The sequence below is a fragment of the Helicoverpa zea genome, chromosome 13 (genome assembly GCF_022581195.2).
Source record: "Helicoverpa zea isolate HzStark_Cry1AcR chromosome 13, ilHelZeax1.1, whole genome shotgun sequence".
NCBI classification, from domain to species: Eukaryota; Metazoa; Arthropoda; class Insecta; order Lepidoptera; family Noctuidae; genus Helicoverpa; species Helicoverpa zea.
Genome location: NC_061464.1, coordinates 6370954 through 6389210, shown reverse-complemented (window position 1 = coordinate 6389210; position 18257 = coordinate 6370954). Strand labels below are relative to the sequence as shown.

Below are 18257 nucleotides of genomic sequence, written 5' to 3'. Positions count from 1 at the left end.
AGTTCACAATTAATGGATTTTCAGAGCAAGAAATTGAGGTCAGCATAGTGACTCTCAACTAACATATGAACATCACCAACATCATTTTCTTGACCTTATCCCAATTTTTTTTGAGGTCGGCACAGCATGTTGCCACAGTATTTTTAGCCATATCGGCTTTCACAAAATCCATCCATTGTGTCTTTAGTCGTCACCTTCCAGTATAGCCATCCACATTCAAGGTCATCACTTTCCTCACAACAATCATGATCCTCATTCCTTCGCATCACATGCTTACCATGACGGACTTAAAATATAAAATCTCTATATAAAGTGTACTTTTAAAGGTTCCGAAGGGAAGCTACACTATCCCTGAGTGACGCTGGCTATATTTTGTCCGGGTACGGGAAGTGGTTTCCACGCACCTCAAATGATAAGGCGTAAAAAGCTGGTTGACAGTGTTATGAGACTGAGCTATATCGAATTCATACATGTGTAATGTGTATAAATCACTATTAGATCCAACTAAAAGAGTTTCAATGGTCGTCATGTATATCTTTGTCAGCAATATGTAGCCAGAAAGTATTTTCTGAACCAAAATCATAATTGTTATGCCTACACTCTACAAAAATAAAGCAATTATTATTTTCGTTACTCATATTTAGGTATTGTTCGACCCCTTTGCTGGATTTCTAGTACGAGCCAAAGCTATTTGCTAATCTAGAGAGTACGAAAGGAATGTATGAGTTTTGCGATATTCGTGGCTACTCTGTTCTGCGAGTTGTGCAACTCTGATATACATACGTATTTATATGTATTAACTAATATACATATATTACAATGATATTTAGATTCCTATTTATACAAATACTACCTGTATTACAAATTAAATCTACTTGTTTACAAAAATAATAAAAAAGAGGACAAATTAAAACTCTGTATTAACTGAATCAATGATGTCAAGTCCTACAAGTGATGTGGGTAAGATTTTAGTAATTTACCTATCATCATCATCATCCTCCTACCCTTATCGCAATTTTATTTGCGGTCAGTAATCTATTTAGGTAGGTTAGGTATAGCGACAATTATTGCGTAGACATCCGATAAAAGTACCTATGCTGATCCAAACTGTAACGCGATACATTAAACAGAAAGATATTACTAGCATACTTGGAATCCTGCATCAGCATAAACTCCCCAATAGTAAATGAGAACGAAGTTACCGCCATAGTGCAGCAACATTATAAAATGTCGGGACACCTTTTTAATAATGTCGGGACACCATTTCACACACGGTCGTTAGCCCCATGGTAAGTTATTAATTAACTTGTGTTGTGGGTGCTAACACAACTGATAAACTACATATATACATATTTATAAATACATATTGATACACCCAGACCACGGCTAACAAGCATGCTCATCACACAATGTCGACCGAGCCGGGAATCGAACCCGGGACCTCAGGTTCGGCAGTCCGGCATGGAGATCATTGCACTATCGAGGTCGTCATAAAAAAATACTCTTCGTTTTAACACTAGACTATTCCAGGAAAAATATTCCTCAATACAGTCTTATCAATTGATGCAGGTATCAGGGATTCCCGTTCTGCGTATTTACTGTTGCTCACAAAGAATCTGAACTCTTACATCAAGGGGTCAGTCCGTATCAATGAAACATATCTATTTAGTAAAGTTTCGAATTACACCAAGTACCTATATAATATCAGCCGTTTGTTTGCAACCATCAGTGTCTAATATGACTTCGTATAGAGTGTGTTTTTTATTTGTTGTCCTAGCTACACAGACATGTGTAGTTTTTGGACAAGAAGAAATTACGAAAAGCAGTTTAACATTCGTGATCGATGATACGGGGTCCATGTATGGTGAAATAGCTCAAGTCAAAAATGAAGTGAACATTATATTTGAAAAAGTTTTATCGTCTAGTGCATCGCAAATAGAAAATTTTGTTCTAGTCACATTCAATGATCCAGGTAAGTGGTGTTTCTGTACATATTTTGGATAGTTATCAACTTTGATTTGACTCTGCAATGCTTATATAGGTATAGTAGAAATCATGTTACGAGTACCTAAGTGCCTAAATGTTTTTTTGCAATATTTTTGATAATGTATTTTTTAATATGTATTTAGTCTTTAATGAAATTGAGTTATGAGGAAATCAAACAATCCCGAAATATGTTCGCAAATATTTTATACCTCTAGTACTATTCTATCTCTGTTCAGTATTATTGATCGAAGATTTGTAAAACTATTTTTGGGTTTTATCCTATCTCATATGTACATTCATTCTAGTGACTGTTTGCCTATATACCAAATGTAGGTAAATAGACTTTGCTACAGCTTGCATAAAGTTTGCATAGAATGCTTATCGCCTATTATATGGTAAATTTTGATGTGCCTAGGCCTCAACAGACTTCGGCTTAAATCTGGGCAGAGTTCATAGTCGAAACAGCGATTTTTTTTACTTTTTACTTTTTAGCAGCAATTGTTTTGATATTCTGAAGCATCGGCAAATAACATATACAAATATAAACAATATATGTAGTAGACAGGATGGTTCATGAAGCTTAACAGGTGTAAGCGAGAGATTTTTTTCAACAGACGCGGCGCTTTTCACAATCACCAAAGATCGGAATGAATTCAAAAGAGCTTTGGCCAGTATAAATGTTCACGGAGGTGGGGATTGTCCGGAATATGCCATGAAAGGCATTGAAATAGGTCTAAAACAAAGTCTACCACAATCATATATCTATGTGTTCACTGATGCCTCTGCTAGTGACCACACTAGATTTGAAGAAATCAAGAGTCTGGCGCAGAAAAAACAAAGTCAGGTAAACATTTTATATTTGCATTTTTATACTAGAAGCAGAGATAGGTCGAATTGTATAATAATATTTTATTTATTTATTTTATTTATTTATTATACTTTTTGCACACATTTTACAAAAAAAAACAATGTACAAAGGCGGACTTAACGCCTTAGGCGTTCTCTGCCAGTCAACCTTTAGGTGGAGGAGTAATTTCATGGCAGGTGCACTAAATATGTATATAAGACAAATCGAAAATATATAAACGTACATAGACTTATTATATATATATATATATATTGTACAATTGATGTGTAGATAGCTCAAAATATTTAAGCCATAGCAAATATACGTCATAGTTGCGATCTGAAAGTTAGACAAAATGTGGACAAAACAAATATAAAGTAGGATAAATAATTTTTTAAGGTTATATTTTTGGGTGAAGATACAGTGATTCTTTCTTTCTTTCAGATAGTGTTTTTACTCACTGGAGAATGCGGTTCCACGGATGATACTGATTACCTAGTTTACAATAAAATAGCTGAAGCTACCTCTGGTCAAGTTTTTCATATGGAGAAAGACGATGTCAAAGTCGTAAGTATATAACCAAAACGTAATAACACTTCCTTCATTATATTTATAGACATAACTATACAATTACGAATACTTTTTTCTCAGGTATTAAAATATATAGAGGAGACCATCACTGGTAGAAGTATCACGCTTGTCAACAAAAAAATACCTCCTGGAAGTGAGAAAATTAAAGTAAGGATTTAGGTTTTTTTTTTTTTCATTTTTTTTCAGTATTATTCATAGTAAAAGTTTCGTATTAAATAGTTTACTTCTATAAACTATAAAGTCTGAAATCACCAACCCGCATTGAGCAAGCGTGGTGATTAATGCTCAATCCTTCTACATGTGAGAGGAGGCCTGTGCCCAGCAGTGGGACGATAAAAAGGCTGTAACAGTAACAGTAACAGTAACAGTTTACTTCTTCTTCTTCTTTCATATCGATGACATGTCATATAATGAATCTACACTTGTTTTCTTCATTTACTTATATTACTTTTTATCTTCAGTATCCTGTACCTCCCCGTTCTGGAGATGTTCTCATCACTGTGACTGGTTCTGAAGCTAAGATAGGAGAAGTCACAGGTCCTGGTGGAAGCAAGCCAAAAACCGAACCCGTGATCTCAGGCAAAGAAGAAATGGCGGTAAGTAACACCTATTTTATACTATTTATGACGTAAAAGTAAGGCTGTTTTTAAGAAAAATGAATAAATTAAGTGTTCAAAATCGCTATAAAATAACGCTTTTAATGCACGTCAAATAAGCAAAGAAATCGGCGTGGTCAAAGTTTATCAAAACACAGCTTTGATACGATGTTCCACCATGAAGTTCCAGTTTATGTCTTCTTAACTTTATCATCAAATCAATTTTACAGTAGGTACCACATTATTATCTTTACATTGAATAATGTTTATATTTGCAGTCAGTGAAGGTCATTGCTCCAGAAGCTGGTGACCACGAAGTGGAAGTTGGTAGCAAATCTGGAGCCCACGCCGTCATTACTGCAAAGACAAGTTTCAATGTTCAGCTCGGTTTTTCTGTGCTAAGGCCCACTTCTACGAAAGATACCGTCACTAAGCCTGCTCCGGGTAAGTTGAACGAATATTTGTCGTAGTTATTTTTTTTGCTGCGTTATTGGTAAATAATTACTTATTTTTTTCAATCTGTCTTCAAACGGCTGGTTGATGCTTCGCATGACCAAAAGGCTGGCCAAAGGATGAGCTTTGCCATCCACTGGGCTATGATACCAGCCTTTTGGGCTTCAGCTCGACAGCGATGAGAAGTTTTTGAAGCTTTTTAGTTTAGTGTTAACACTTTTAGTATAGTATTTTTTTGTTAAAACTTGCAAATAGCTCTATGTATAGTTTTGTTGTAAATAATAAAATACAAAAAAAAAAAAGAAACTATGTCCATCCGAAACGTCATCGATATAAATTGAGCCATTTTACAGTGTTTATAAAAAATACTGATCATGCCTGACACACACATTTCTGTTGTTGTTTAAACCAAGTAATCACACAGATTATTTTTAGTTAGCTGCAGTTATAAATTGTAATTTATTATTACCTACTTGATTGAGCTCAATTGTCAGCGGTTTGTAAACAACAGAGAGGATAAGAAACAATCCACAGTATTATGAGATACATAAAAAGAATAAGCTTTGTGACAATTAATTGGTTTCAATTAGGTATATATTATTATCATGTTTTTCAACATTTAGTACTTACTTGTTTGTGTAAAGAATAAAATTAATAATAAAGCTAAGAGTATAATATAACTAGGTATATAAATCGCAATGTGCGAAAGCGTGGATAATATGTACCTAGCTATTTCAGAATAAAATAACTAGACCAGTTTTTTCATAAATGTGATTTGAACAATATAAGCTATTTTTAAGGTTCTCAAGTCACCTGGTTTTGTACAGTGCAGGATGCGATTCATTCAGACAACATTTTAATTTATAAAATATATTTATTTTCAGAGGGTAATGGTTTCTTAGGTGTCAAACTACAAGGGGACGGAGTCAAACTAAAAAAAGCTAAAATTCTAGATATGAGTGATAACGTAATCACTGAATTACCTCTAGAGCTTGTCGATGAAACATCTAAATTTTATGTCACTCCATCTTTTTCTCCACCAAACACTATATTCCGTGTGTCTGTAAGTATATTCTATTCACTTTATATGTAGTTTTTTTTATGATAGCAGCTTTTGAATTTATCATTACAATCTCAACATTGTTAATAGCCCCTCAGTTTGCAAAGGCTAAACTGTTGATTGACAGTATATTTTTAAAACTATCGAGAATCCAATCGTACTGACCGGATACCCGATCGTCGTAATATGAGTACTACCATTCATCTCCATACTGATTTATGAGCATTCACATATTTTCTTATACTCATAATTGCAGTGTGCAGAGGCTCATAAAAACAACACTTTTTAATCACATTCATTTTATCTGTATTCTATTTACATTAAATATGTGTTTCATGTCATATATTTCTAGGCAGAGGGATATGACGTCGAAAGTAAATTACCGATTTCAATAACGGGCCCTACTCCGATAGAACGACAAAATCCAAGAACAGGTAAACCTACGATACTATTACTAGTTACATAAATCATGACTGCTTTGACTGTAATTGTAAAAGAAACAGAATATCTACATAAACATATTGATTTACCCATTTTTTTTAAAACAGAAAAGGCAGAAAATACAGCACCACAAATCACAATCGATGGCTCTCCATTAATAACTACGGAATATGATGAACCTCTACAATTGAAATGCAGAGTACACGCTTACCCAAAACCTGATATCATTTGGGAGGAGAAAGATAGTGGAACGAAAATCCCTGCAACGGTATTGTACACTTTTATTTTAATACTGAATTCACTTAACCTTGACTAGTATTTCTAAGTGATAATTATTAAAAAAAAAATCAAGTAACATGGGTTAAAGTGTTAGTAATAATGTCCCTTAGCCTATATTAGCATTTCTATTCTAAGAGTTTGATTACCTATATATGAAACACTGCCACATAGCCATCATAGATATGAACAGCTTCCAGCACCCATTGACAGATGAGCAGTCGAGTCTACTCACCACACATTTTCTAAATACGCAAGTAAGTCTTCATAAACTAAATCGTTTTACAGGTGCAACTAGTGGAAGTACCGTATGACTATGTCAGCATTTTGGATGTGGAGAAGTCGAACAAAAATATCACCTACCAATGCAGAGCAAGCAATTCCATTGGAGTGAACATAAAATTTGTTGAAGTTCAAACTAAAAGGAAATTGCATTTAGATGTACTTGAGGCTCCGAAAGGTAACTTTAAAATCTTAAAGCACATATAGAGCTATAGATAACCCATACCAGAGCACTTTTTTATAAATAACAAGATCACAAGCTTTGTTAGTATATTCTAATCCAAGTAGTTACGACTTTCGTGTATTTTATAATGTACTAGCTTTTGCCCGCGACTTCGTTCGCGTGGAATAGTGGCATCCGGCATATTTTTGGTTTGAACAATAGATGGCGCTGTATGTCCGGAATAAATTGTATTTATTATTTTTACTTTTTGTAATAAAAAATATCCTATGTCCTTCTCCTGGCTCTAAACTACCTCCCTACTATAGATTTTATTCTTATAGTTAAATAGGTCACTAACACTTTGAAATCGTGTGTAAAAATTAGTGCCCGCGCCATTCCTTTCTCAAAGAAGTTTTATCTAGCTATGTATATTTGGTCATAGGTATGTTATTGATAGTAGGTATAGTTCGGCCATTCAGAGAATGCGTTCCTGACACGTCGCGATTGAACTGACGACGTAACTACATTCATTGATTATTGATATAATAATGTTGTTTTAATGCTCCTCAATTGTTAAAACGGTAAACAACCAGCAAAAATATTTTTATCGTAACTGCAACGCCATTGCAAAGTTACGTCGTCAGTTCAATCGCGACGTGTCAGGAACGCATTCTCTGAATGGCCGAACTATAATTGTTCGGCAATAGAATTTTTTTGTATTGTTAATGTGAATAAGGGATTGTGGTATTTGACATAAGAAGATAAGACTATAATAAGAAAGTTAGTAATTTTTAGGATCACTTAGATACTGGTTACTTTTTAAATACGGATAGATATGTGTCAAAAATTCTTATTCAACAGCCGCAGGGGAGACCTTGGGAATCTAATAGTTTTCCAAATTCATTAGGAAATAACAAAGGGATAGTGGAATTAGTCTTTTATTTCTTATTGATTTATCCATTAAATATTTTATAACTTATTAATAACATTATTTGTACAAAAAAAACATGTGTATACTAATATTCATAACTGTTAACAAACAACATTTGCATGTTAACTTTCTAAAATTCCTGTACATGCATGATAACTATTGTAACTAATTTCAAGCTAATAAATATATATTCTACTAAGGGCTGATTTTTCAATCATCAGTTAACTTCTATCTGAAGAATAAATATGGCGGTTTGACATATTTTCCATACAAAAGCTGTCAAAACGTCAAACATATTCCTCAGATAAAAGTTATCTGGCGATTGAAAAATCAGCCCTTAATTGTATGTTTATTAAGTACTTACCCTTTTATGTCAAATACACTCAAAATAATACACACATGCACACAAAATGAATTTATACTAATATCTTTTCAATATATTTATTTACCAAAACAATACTAAATTAACTTTAGGGTGCATCTACACGGTGCAACTAGCTTGCGCATGTTGAGGCACATGCGCAGGTTATATGCGTTTCAAAAGCGTGCGGGTCCAGCGACTCGCGCATGTACCAAAGCAAAATACCCTCCCGCGTGCTCTTGTCACTTACGCATGTTAACTTGCTCCAGCTACATGCACCGTGTAGGTGTACCCTTAGATCAACATACTTGATCAGAAGTCCTTTTGGTTTCTTCTAGATATTCATATCGATTACAAAAAGGAAGGTCAAATAACTTGCAAGGTAGATGCCTACCCACCAGCATCAATATCTTGGTACAAAGATGGAAAGGATGTTTCTGGCAATCCTCATATTCAAGTTTCCAGTGACAAGTCTACTCTTACTATTAAGGACATGCAACCTAATTTAGAAGGAACATATATGTGTGAAGCTATCAATGACGTTGATCGGAAAGTATTCTATTCAGAAGTCACCATTTCTGGAGTGGGTAAGTGTACTGCACGATTCCATTAGGAGATACTTAGTCAAGATAACAACAGAAAAGACATAATTTTATGGTCACCATTTCTGGCGTAGGCAAGTGTTCTGCACGATTGATAGACGATCAAGTCAAGATAACTCAGCTTAGTAGATATAGACTTATACTTAGCAGCGTCACTAGAATGTATGTAGGTATAATTCCAGATATTGTTGACAATATTTTATCAGTTTAATTTGCACTCGAAAATTGCATTTTTTCCTGGTTTTTAAGCTTTGACTAAAACAGTTCTTGAATATTTCAGAATCTCCCGTTATTGATAAATCGCATACAGAAGTACGTACTGCAGAGAAAACAGATGCAGTCCTGTCCTGTAGGTGAGTCATAAACTCATTAATCAATATGACTAATGATTTGGCGTTGACTCTTATTGTCATCATCATCATCATCAGCCTATCGCAGTCCACTGCTGGACATAGGCCTCTCCAAGTGCACGCCACTTTTTTATTTTCCGACGTTAAAAATCATCAAATGACCCCTCCTGCTGTGGGTTAGCAGCGGTGAGGGAGTGTCAGACTCTTACTGACTAAAAACCGTCGTGTTCCGTCATAGGCCTTTTATGTACCAGGGCCGCGGTATCTCTTTCGAACAACCCGCAGCAAGTGCACGCCACTGAGATCGATTTTCGGCTTCTCGTTTATTGTCATAATATACCTAAATTAACATTAGATAAAAGTTTCACAAGATTATTTTTCAAAACTCAGAGAGATGAAACTGAGTAAGATAGGTCAAAGGTGATGTAATAAGTTGTGATAAAACGTCTTGATAATACTGCAATAATATTAAAGGAAAACAAAAAACCAAAGAAATACAAAATTATATAGTGAATGCGAAAATTACTTTTATTTGGTTTGCTTGTTTAGTAGGTTACATTTTAATGGTAGAGCGGCTAAACTGACTTAGAGGAAGGGACTTAGGGGATTAAGAAAACTTATATGTTTAACCAGAACGGATGTATTACTATTAGGGAAGGTTGTAAAAATAGCTTACGTCTCCGTTTTAGAAATCTTCTGTCCAGGTACAGGCATAATGATTAGTCTAGGAAAATGATCATCAATTATGTTGCTACTTATAATATTTTTTTTTTAATTTTTAGAATTCTCAAAGGTATCCCAAAACCGACTATTCGTTGGGTATTCCGACAATCGAGCACTGACAGGATTACTAGATTGAAAGACACTACTGAAACATTAGTCCTGAAAAATGTGGGCAAACATCAGAGTGGAACCTACAAATGTGTTGCTAAAAACATAATGGGATTGGATCGAGTTTCCGTGGAGTTTGTTGTGGAACGTAAGTATTTATTGAAGGGTATTATTAACATCAAGTATTCCAAAGAAACTTTTGAACAATAGATACTGAAGTCTTAAACAGGAGATTGTTGAAAACTTTGACTTTGAACTAGAAGATTATTTTTCCATTTAATCTCAATTCTCAACTATGATCAGACAAACCGAAGACATCTGATTACCAGTACTTTACTTTCGTAAAACACAAATAACACTGGTCAACAAAATTAGACCAACTTCCAGCCACAGAAATGAGACTTCACTTTTTAGGAAGTTTTCAGTGCGCTGAATCCAAATTTGGCTTCAGAATTGTCCTGTTAGCTCGGGATTTTGAGATATTCTAACCTAAAAGTGCGAAAAACACTATTTTAACCATTTTAAGGCCTATGTAGAGCGGCGAGTTCTTTTTTTAACCTGAAAAATTATTCAAGGGGTCTCAAAGACCAAGTCTTTTTCTTTCAAATGGCGTTGAGTTTGCTCAAATATCATTTTTTTCACTGAGATATTGCGATTTGAAGTAAACAAGTTTTTATCCATATATATTGAGTATTTCCAATTATATGGGATTTTTACTTGTATACTTCAAATTGTCTGGTGGCTTCAAATGGTCTACATAGACCTTAAAAAACCTCAAAATCAGTGTTATTCTGTATTTATTGTAGTATTCTGCGGTCAGATTTAGATTCAGCCAACCGAAATCTTTTTGTCTGGATTATGTGGCAAGAAACTTGTTGATCAGTGTAATCAGCTTTGTTCGGTAGTAATAACTTTAGCAATAATAATCATCATCATCATCATCTCAGCCATAGGACGTCCACTGCTGAACATAGGCCTCTCCCTTAGATCTCCACAGACACCTGTTGGAGGCGACCTGCATCCAGCGTCTTAGCAATCTTAGCGAATTAGCAATAATAATACTGGTAAACTCTCTAGTCCCTCTCTGATCTCCTCTGATGATGAATTTTCAGATAAACCAAAAATAGAAGAAGATGAAAAAAATATTTTAATCAAAGAAGGTGAAGACTTAACATTACCTTGCAAAGTTTCTGGAGAACCTTATCCTACGGCCAAATGGTACTTCAACGGCACTAGAATTGAAAATGCGACTCTTACTGGTGACTACAGTCTCAAGTAAGTATCCAACTTCATATTAAAAAACTGACTTTATGTATCTCGATTGCTTTCAATAAACAAGCTCAAATTTCCATGGGGGCTCAAAATCCGACCAGTATTACAGGTTTTTCCCAAAACTATCTTTACAATTGCGTATTGTTGTGTGTATTTTTCTATAATGAACTAAGGGTGAACTCTGCAGGAATGACAATATATGGCAGTAATTAAAACAGGCTACTGTGGCTAGCAATGAAAAATGGGCCAATAATTGTCAAGTAATTAAAATTATTTCCAGGCTCAAGGCAACTATAGACGACTCTGGAAGTTACACGTGTGAGGCAGAAAACAAACTTGGACAAGCAAAAAAACACGTTTCGGTCCAAGTATTTAGTAAGTACTTAACACTGCTATTTTTAAACATGATTAAACATGATTTGAGTCAAGGCAGTTACTAGATTCCATTTTACCAATGTTTTTTTTTTTTATAATTGAACTACACTGAATGTATGTTGTATTTGTGTGCGTATGGAACAACGTCTAAAATAATAATAAAAAAAAAAGTAATAGAGCATTGCAATAAAAGCTTGTAAAAATAAAACATATTAAACTAGCCGTTTTCCCGCGATTTTACCCGTTTGAACTACTGAGCCGTACCAGGATAAAATATAGCTTATTTTACTTGAGTGTAGCAACATGTAGAGGATGTAGTAAGAATGTTAAATTGGTTTAGTAGTTTCGGATTCTTTAGGGTACAAACGAACAAAAAAATCTCCCTTTTGGTATAAGTATAAAAGAAATGGTACTCAAAATACTTTTCTTTACAGTTCCAGTAACGATTCACGAGCCGAAAGAGAAGAAAATTGAAATGATGGTTGGAAAAAGTGCCATGTTACAGTGCTTGGCTGATGGCTACCCTAAACCAACGATAAAATGGTATTTCAACAGTTCTGATAGCAAAACACCAGAGAAACATGTAACGTAAGTACCTACCGTTTCTGTAATTCAACTCAATTTATACATTGTAGTAAGAAAATATATAATGGGCAGGGAAAACAATTAAAGTACCTAAATACTTTTAATTAGGTAAGGAGCATTTGTTTGCAGCTAAAATTGGATGCAATTGGAAGTTGTTTCTAGATTATCGGAACACTTAATAACAATTTATTTATATTGTTTTGTACTATGTTTTATATTATGTGTAAATTACAGTACATTAACAGGCAACTTAGCACCGAATTAAGTATAGCAATTAGCACATTTTTACGATATTCATATAGAGATTTTACCAGATTCAGAACCTTAATATTAACTTTTTATTAATTACTTCAGAGTTTCTGATGTGGTGCCTTCTTTGCCCCTGAAGAATGCTCAGTTGGACCAGGAAGGTTCTTACACATGTGTGGCGGAGAACGTAGGGGGATCTGCGAGTCTTACTTACGAAGTTAAAGTATTCGGTACGTACTGGTTATTTAATATTTTATTCTGCTTTTTGGGCTGATGTACATCCATTACTTAAGTTTTCAAGAAGCAGTCTTTATTAAATTTGGTTTTACGCTTACCTGTAAACTAGGTACTTTACATTAAAAAGAAGCCAAAAGGTTTTGCCAACAAATGAGCTATGTATACCTGTAACTACATGTAGGTCTTAAAATAAGTGGCAACAAACAAATTCTCCAGATTTATCACATTAGTGAAGATAAACATGAGAGAGCTGATCACACAATCATAAACTATACTGTTTTCAGCTCCACCTATAATTGAAAACGTGTACTCTACCAAGACATTCGAAGCAATGGAGGGTGACTTAACACTCAGGATTGCGTGCAAAGCAACGGGGAGTCCGAAGCCTACAATAGTTTGGACGAAGAATGGGCTCAACTTAGCTTTTGGTAAGTTAAATTACTAGCTTTTATTTAACTTGAAGATAATATAGCGAAAATAGCACACTGTAGACTAAACATTCGCGCGATGGTTGGAACAAAATATATATTTTTTAAATCGTGAAAACAAAGTTTTAGTCAGTCTGACGCGGTGTCCTGCGTGACGCGGTGTCCTGCGTGAGCGACGAACGCGACGCGACGCGACGCTGCGAACGCGACGAACGCGATCAACTCAAAGGAATTCCCTACATGCGGCCTATGTGACAGTCTGCGGCGAGACGCGACGTAACGCGTACTTGTTTTGAGGGCGACCAGACGCGACACCGCGAACTATTCAGAAGCGTTGATTGTTGTGGGACAAAAAAAACATAAATTTTAAAGAAATCGTTTATTAGTACAAACAAGTTGGAAGATTGTTGCTGTCTGTACTTTAAATATGAACTTTCAAGCAAAATTGTAACACAACTTCTCCATGATTTGAGAAGTAATGACCAAAATCACGTAGGACATCTGTCGCGTATAGCATCGCGTCGCATTACGTCGCGTCGTGTTGCGTCGCGTCGCGTCGCGTTCGTCGCTCACGCAGGACACCGCGTCAGCCTAAAAAAACTGTCGGTCGGCTAAAAGTTTGACCAGCAACTGTAAAACTGATGACTGATCTGTCAAAATGAAGTTATTTTTATACCTTCAGTACTAAAAAGTATATGCTACGCAATCTTTGCCTTTTACAGTTTTACTGACCTATAGGCGCCTGCCGTAATTTTAACACAAATGCACGAGAAGGAACAATTCATAATAAAGTACTTGCTATATTTTTTTTCAGGGACTGAGTGGTATGAAATGGAAGAAGATGGAACTTTAATCATTAAGAATATCGACCATAGTGCTGAAGGAACATATGTGTGTATAGCAGAAAATAAAATTGGAAACGATACAGAATTCTATGAAGTTAAAGTCAAAGGTATGTTGGAGAATATACGAATATCACTTTATTTTATGAGAGGTAACAGTACATAGACATAAATTTATTAAATCGAACATTACGCCAATTACAGAATAGTATTATAATTTTTATCAGCCGATAAAGATATAAATTAGGAGCTAAGTATTACAGTATATTTAAAAGCTTGTTTTAAACAGTGCAAAAATATATATTTTTTTGAAATTAGGTATTGCCTAAAACTGTAAATATCTGTGTGGCATGGCTGTTAACCCTACACTGTTTTTGGAGCTGTTTCTTACTGATTGTCAATTGCAGCAATAATAAAAATAGGCGCATAGAAAACCTAACGAAAAGAAATCTTCCCTTTTGCGACCATCATCATCCTCCGAGCCTTTTTCCCAACTATGTTGGGGTCGGCTTCCAGTCTAACCGGATTCAGCTGAGTACCAGTGCTTTACAAGAAGCGACTGCCTATCTGACCTCCTCAACCCAGTTACCCGTTCAACCCAATATAGTTATCGACATGAATCTTGAGCTCTGACCTACATCTGCGCAGAAGTGATTTATTACCAAAGAACCAATCCCGAGTGACGGCTATGACGCGATGCACTGCGGGCCGATCACCGCTATAGCGCCTGACTTCATACCACAAAAGGGACCCAATAAATTAATTCTGCGCAGGTGAAGGTCAGAGCTCAAGATTCGTGCCGATAACTATACCCCTTGGTTAGACTGGTGTCAAACTTACTGACTTCTGACTACTACTTCCTTTTTGCGACCACGAGGCAATATATTAGAAAATTGTTTCAGATCCTTCAGTATTAGAGATACCAACAAAAACGATGTTAATAGAGGAAGGCAAGCCTGCTGACATCACTTGCGACCTACCACATACGGCTACGGACAAAATACGTTGGTTTAAGGTACTTAATACATCATCACTATATTAAAAATCATCATTTTATTGTACCTTCTCCCATTATTTTATTGGATTTGAGATAAAATCAACACTGCCTAAGTATTTTGTCAAATAGAGAAATAAGTGTATTGCAGTTTATAACAATTCATAGAGCTTTTGGTGCAAAAAAGGGCAATTTTATAAAATTAAAACTTATAGTTAAGTTCTCCGTCGCGTATATTTGTTCACCTGAAAACTGTCTGAAATATTTTTATGCTGTTTTAAAAAGACTTTTTTGCAATTTTTGCCTGAAGCAAAGCATGTAAATTGATAGAATTCATACCTACTTACTTCTTTTAGTTTTACATGTTTTTTTTCTTCAAGTTTTCCTCATCATCATCATCATCATCAGCCTATCGCAGTCCACTGCTGGATATAGGCCTCTCCAAGTGCACGCCACTGAGATCGATTTTCGGCTTCTCGCATCCAGCTCCTGCCAGCCGTCTTGCGCAAATCATCACTCCACCGTTTAGTTTACCTCAAAGACTATTATTTTTTATAGAACGGCAGACCTATAGACAGTGAGGAACTACACATAGTGAACATAACACGAAGTGACGATGGCCTCTATACTTGTCGAGTGAGTGACTTTGTGAAATCACGATCATTCACCACCAAAGTGGTGGTGGGATTCAAACCAATATTTGCTACCGAAGAAAAAGAAGAAGTCCAGTTTATTCTCAATGCTGATCCTGAGTTCCTTTCGTGTCAAGCTTATGGAGAACCGCGACCTAAGGTATAGTGAAAAAAATCCCAACCTGACTTAACATTAAATGCAAATGCAAACATAACTCACTTTGTCGAGCTTTCACGCTAAAAGTAATGAACCGATTTAAATGAAATTTGATACACAAATAGCTACTTATAGCCTGACAAAGGGGTACTTTTAATTCGGGTGTGGAAATAGTTCCCTCTTGACGCGGGTGGAACCGCGGGGAACAGCTAGTAATGTGTTTTACTATTTATATTTAGGTGCATTTATGCGAAATTCTAAAATGGCACACCTTCACAGTTTATTTAAAAAAAATCCTCATAATGGTGTTGAAATTTTTTTTTGTTTCTCCAGGACACCATTTGGAAACACGATGGCAAAGTGACCAACGTGACTGACATGTCATATCCTCTGGGAATGGTATTCGGAGCCACGGGAATATACGAATGTGAAGTTAGCAACGATTTTGGGACTATCCGTCGCACATTTAAAGTCACATCTAGAGGTTAATTTTAACTTGTTTTCATATAAAGATAAGGATTTAAGTTATATTTATCTGTCTTTGTTACTAATCTTTGCAAGAGAAGTCCATTTGCACTTTTTCATTCACTTAACATGAACATTCGAATAACTATAAAAATATTTACAGATTGCATTTTGGACCTCAAGAACGATTTTCCAGAAAAACATCCCTTGATGTATTCATCGTCACTATCTTGGCCAGCCTTCCAAGTGACCGAAGGATTCATGATCATACCAAAGGCAGACTATTTCTACTTCAACTGTCCCGAAAAATTTGCAAACTTCCCATCAGGGGCTCACGTAATGGCATTCTGTGAGAGAGACAATCAAATCAAAATCCGAGGCATTAACTATAATTTTGAAGACCTAAAATGTAATGAAGAAGTGAAGCCTGATATTATGGAAACTGGCTTCGAATGCTTACCTGGTAATACGCAATACATTCAGATTGGATTCAGAGTGCATAACGAGTTCCTAAAGGTGTACGAAGTCTGTTACGACAATGATAAGAATGAGCCGTTGTTTGCGAAACACAAACTGTCTCCTGACCACACGGATTCTTCTATAGAGTCGGAATGGTTCAACGATATTCTGCCACATGATTTCGACTCCATGTACGACTGTGCAAGACAAGCGTATGATATTTCTTTAGCTCTGCCGGGTGTTCGTTCAGATGGATCTTGCTGCTATGGCAAAAGACAGCTGGTAAACTCTAAAAATTTGCAGCCAGGAGTGCCAGCTTCAGCGTCCTTTAATTATTTGAATGTTGTCCCTCAATGGAGTACTTGTAATTCAAAGGTGTGTATGTTCTTTCCAATGTTGGAAACATTTGTTTTAACACCTTGGTAACACTTTTTGTTCTCTTTCAAATGAGACTAAACAGGAATGTTTTTCATACAATTTATAAAGTAAAGTTTTTTAGTCTTGACTATATACTGGGTTTCTTAAAACCCACCCAAATGAAAGTAAACAATTTTATGCTTTCAGAATTGGGATGATTTGGAAGACAGAGTGAGAAATTTGGTGAAAAAAGCTGGAAGAGATCTTAGTATTAGCACCGGTATTGCCAACCCATATCCTGATGCAGCTCCTTATGTGTTTCCTATTCTTAAAGACGGCTATGGAGTGTCTCAGGCTGTATCACCCTTTTTATGGAAGGTAAGACCCCTATTATGGGTAAACGACTTTTTAGTTAAAGGTGAGATGTTTAAAGAGCATGGGGGGATAGGATTAAGAAAAACGAACGTAATCAATGGACTACTATTAATGAGGTTGATAATAATAGGATTACTTTTTCCTTCAATATCTTTTCATCAAATCCATTTTTTTATCTTCATTATATTTTTGAATACACATAAAATTATAACTTTGAATCCCCAGGTGGTGCAAGATCCCGCAACTGGGGAGTCTCTAGCGATAATTCAGGTGAATTTCCCCTTGTTGGACAGAGAAGACGCTTCAAGGCATATTCTATGTCCTGACATTTGTGAGAATATCGATTGGTTGAGGGGCCCTAATTGGCAGAATGTCGAAGATGGATTCACCTACTGCTGTGCCATTACAGAATTTGAAAAGGCTTTCGGCTTTAAAGATCTATTTAGTCCTGACATGAACCGCGTTCTTTTCAGCACCAGTCTTATACCTGAAACTTATTTGACAAAAAAATAGTATTATTTCTAATTTAAGAATGTAAATATATTTAACAATTAACAAATTATGATGTTTACGTAAATAAACACCTGAAACGATTATATTTAAGAATATTATATTTCTATTATTTATTTTATTATGTGTTATTATTGTGATAAGGTTAAGTTACTATTGTGGAGAAGTTTTTTGTTTTGTTTTTTTTTTTTTATAATTACTTCTTCACTACGTAATGTATAATGTAATAAATGAATGACTTCTAATAATCATCTTATTCATTTTTCGAGCATTCCTACCGCTAACTATTGAAGAAAAAGAAGTACAGTCAACTTCAGGTCAGTGGTAACAGTTTTATAGGAAAATCGTACTTATTACTATTGAGTTAAGGTGCATGACAGTTACCACTCATGTGCAGTCTACCGTACCTATTAAAATTGTAATACGAGTATATAGCCCAACCCATCTATCTAGCACAGTCGGGGGGTGGCTGCTAACAGCTTACTTAATTTAGCCAGGTACCTAAGTATATAGCTATCTGTCACATATTACCAATCTATAAAACATTGGT

The 18257-nt window shown here is 35.4% G+C and overlaps 1 protein-coding gene across 1 annotated transcript; it reads left to right on the top strand.

Moving 5' to 3' along the window:
• The first annotated feature begins 1737 nt into the window (after nt 1-1737).
• LOC124635988 (hemicentin-1-like) lies at nt 1738-17861 on the top strand. Its single transcript, XM_047171949.1, has 25 exons — nt 1738-1972; nt 2601-2830; nt 3278-3400; nt 3485-3571; nt 3886-4020; nt 4299-4464; nt 5358-5536; nt 5886-5967; nt 6082-6242; nt 6539-6710; nt 8326-8574; nt 8870-8942; nt 9722-9918; nt 10883-11045; nt 11323-11417; nt 11852-12005; nt 12357-12481; nt 12773-12916; nt 13731-13868; nt 14661-14773; nt 15311-15544; nt 15875-16025; nt 16170-16840; nt 17030-17200; nt 17423-17861. The coding sequence occupies exons 1-25, from the start codon at nt 1738-1740 to the stop codon at nt 17708-17710; spliced, it is 4536 nt and encodes a 1511-aa protein (XP_047027905.1). The 3' UTR covers nt 17711-17861.
• Nucleotides 17862-18257: the final 396 nt, after the last annotated feature.

What these genes read in the sequence shown, in the direction of transcription:
- LOC124635988 (XM_047171949.1), top strand. Translation starts at nt 1,738, where the DNA reads ATGACTTCGTATAGAGTGTGTTTTTTATTTGTTGTCCTAGCTACACAG. An exon ending in ACACCAGAGAAACATGTAAC is followed by an intron (nt 12,006 to 12,356) that starts GTAAGTACCTAC and finishes TAATTACTTCAG; the next exon opens with AGTTTCTGATGTGGTGCCTT. An exon ending in ATGGAGAACCGCGACCTAAG is followed by an intron (nt 15,545 to 15,874) that starts GTATAGTGAAAA and finishes TTGTTTCTCCAG; the next exon opens with GACACCATTTGGAAACACGA.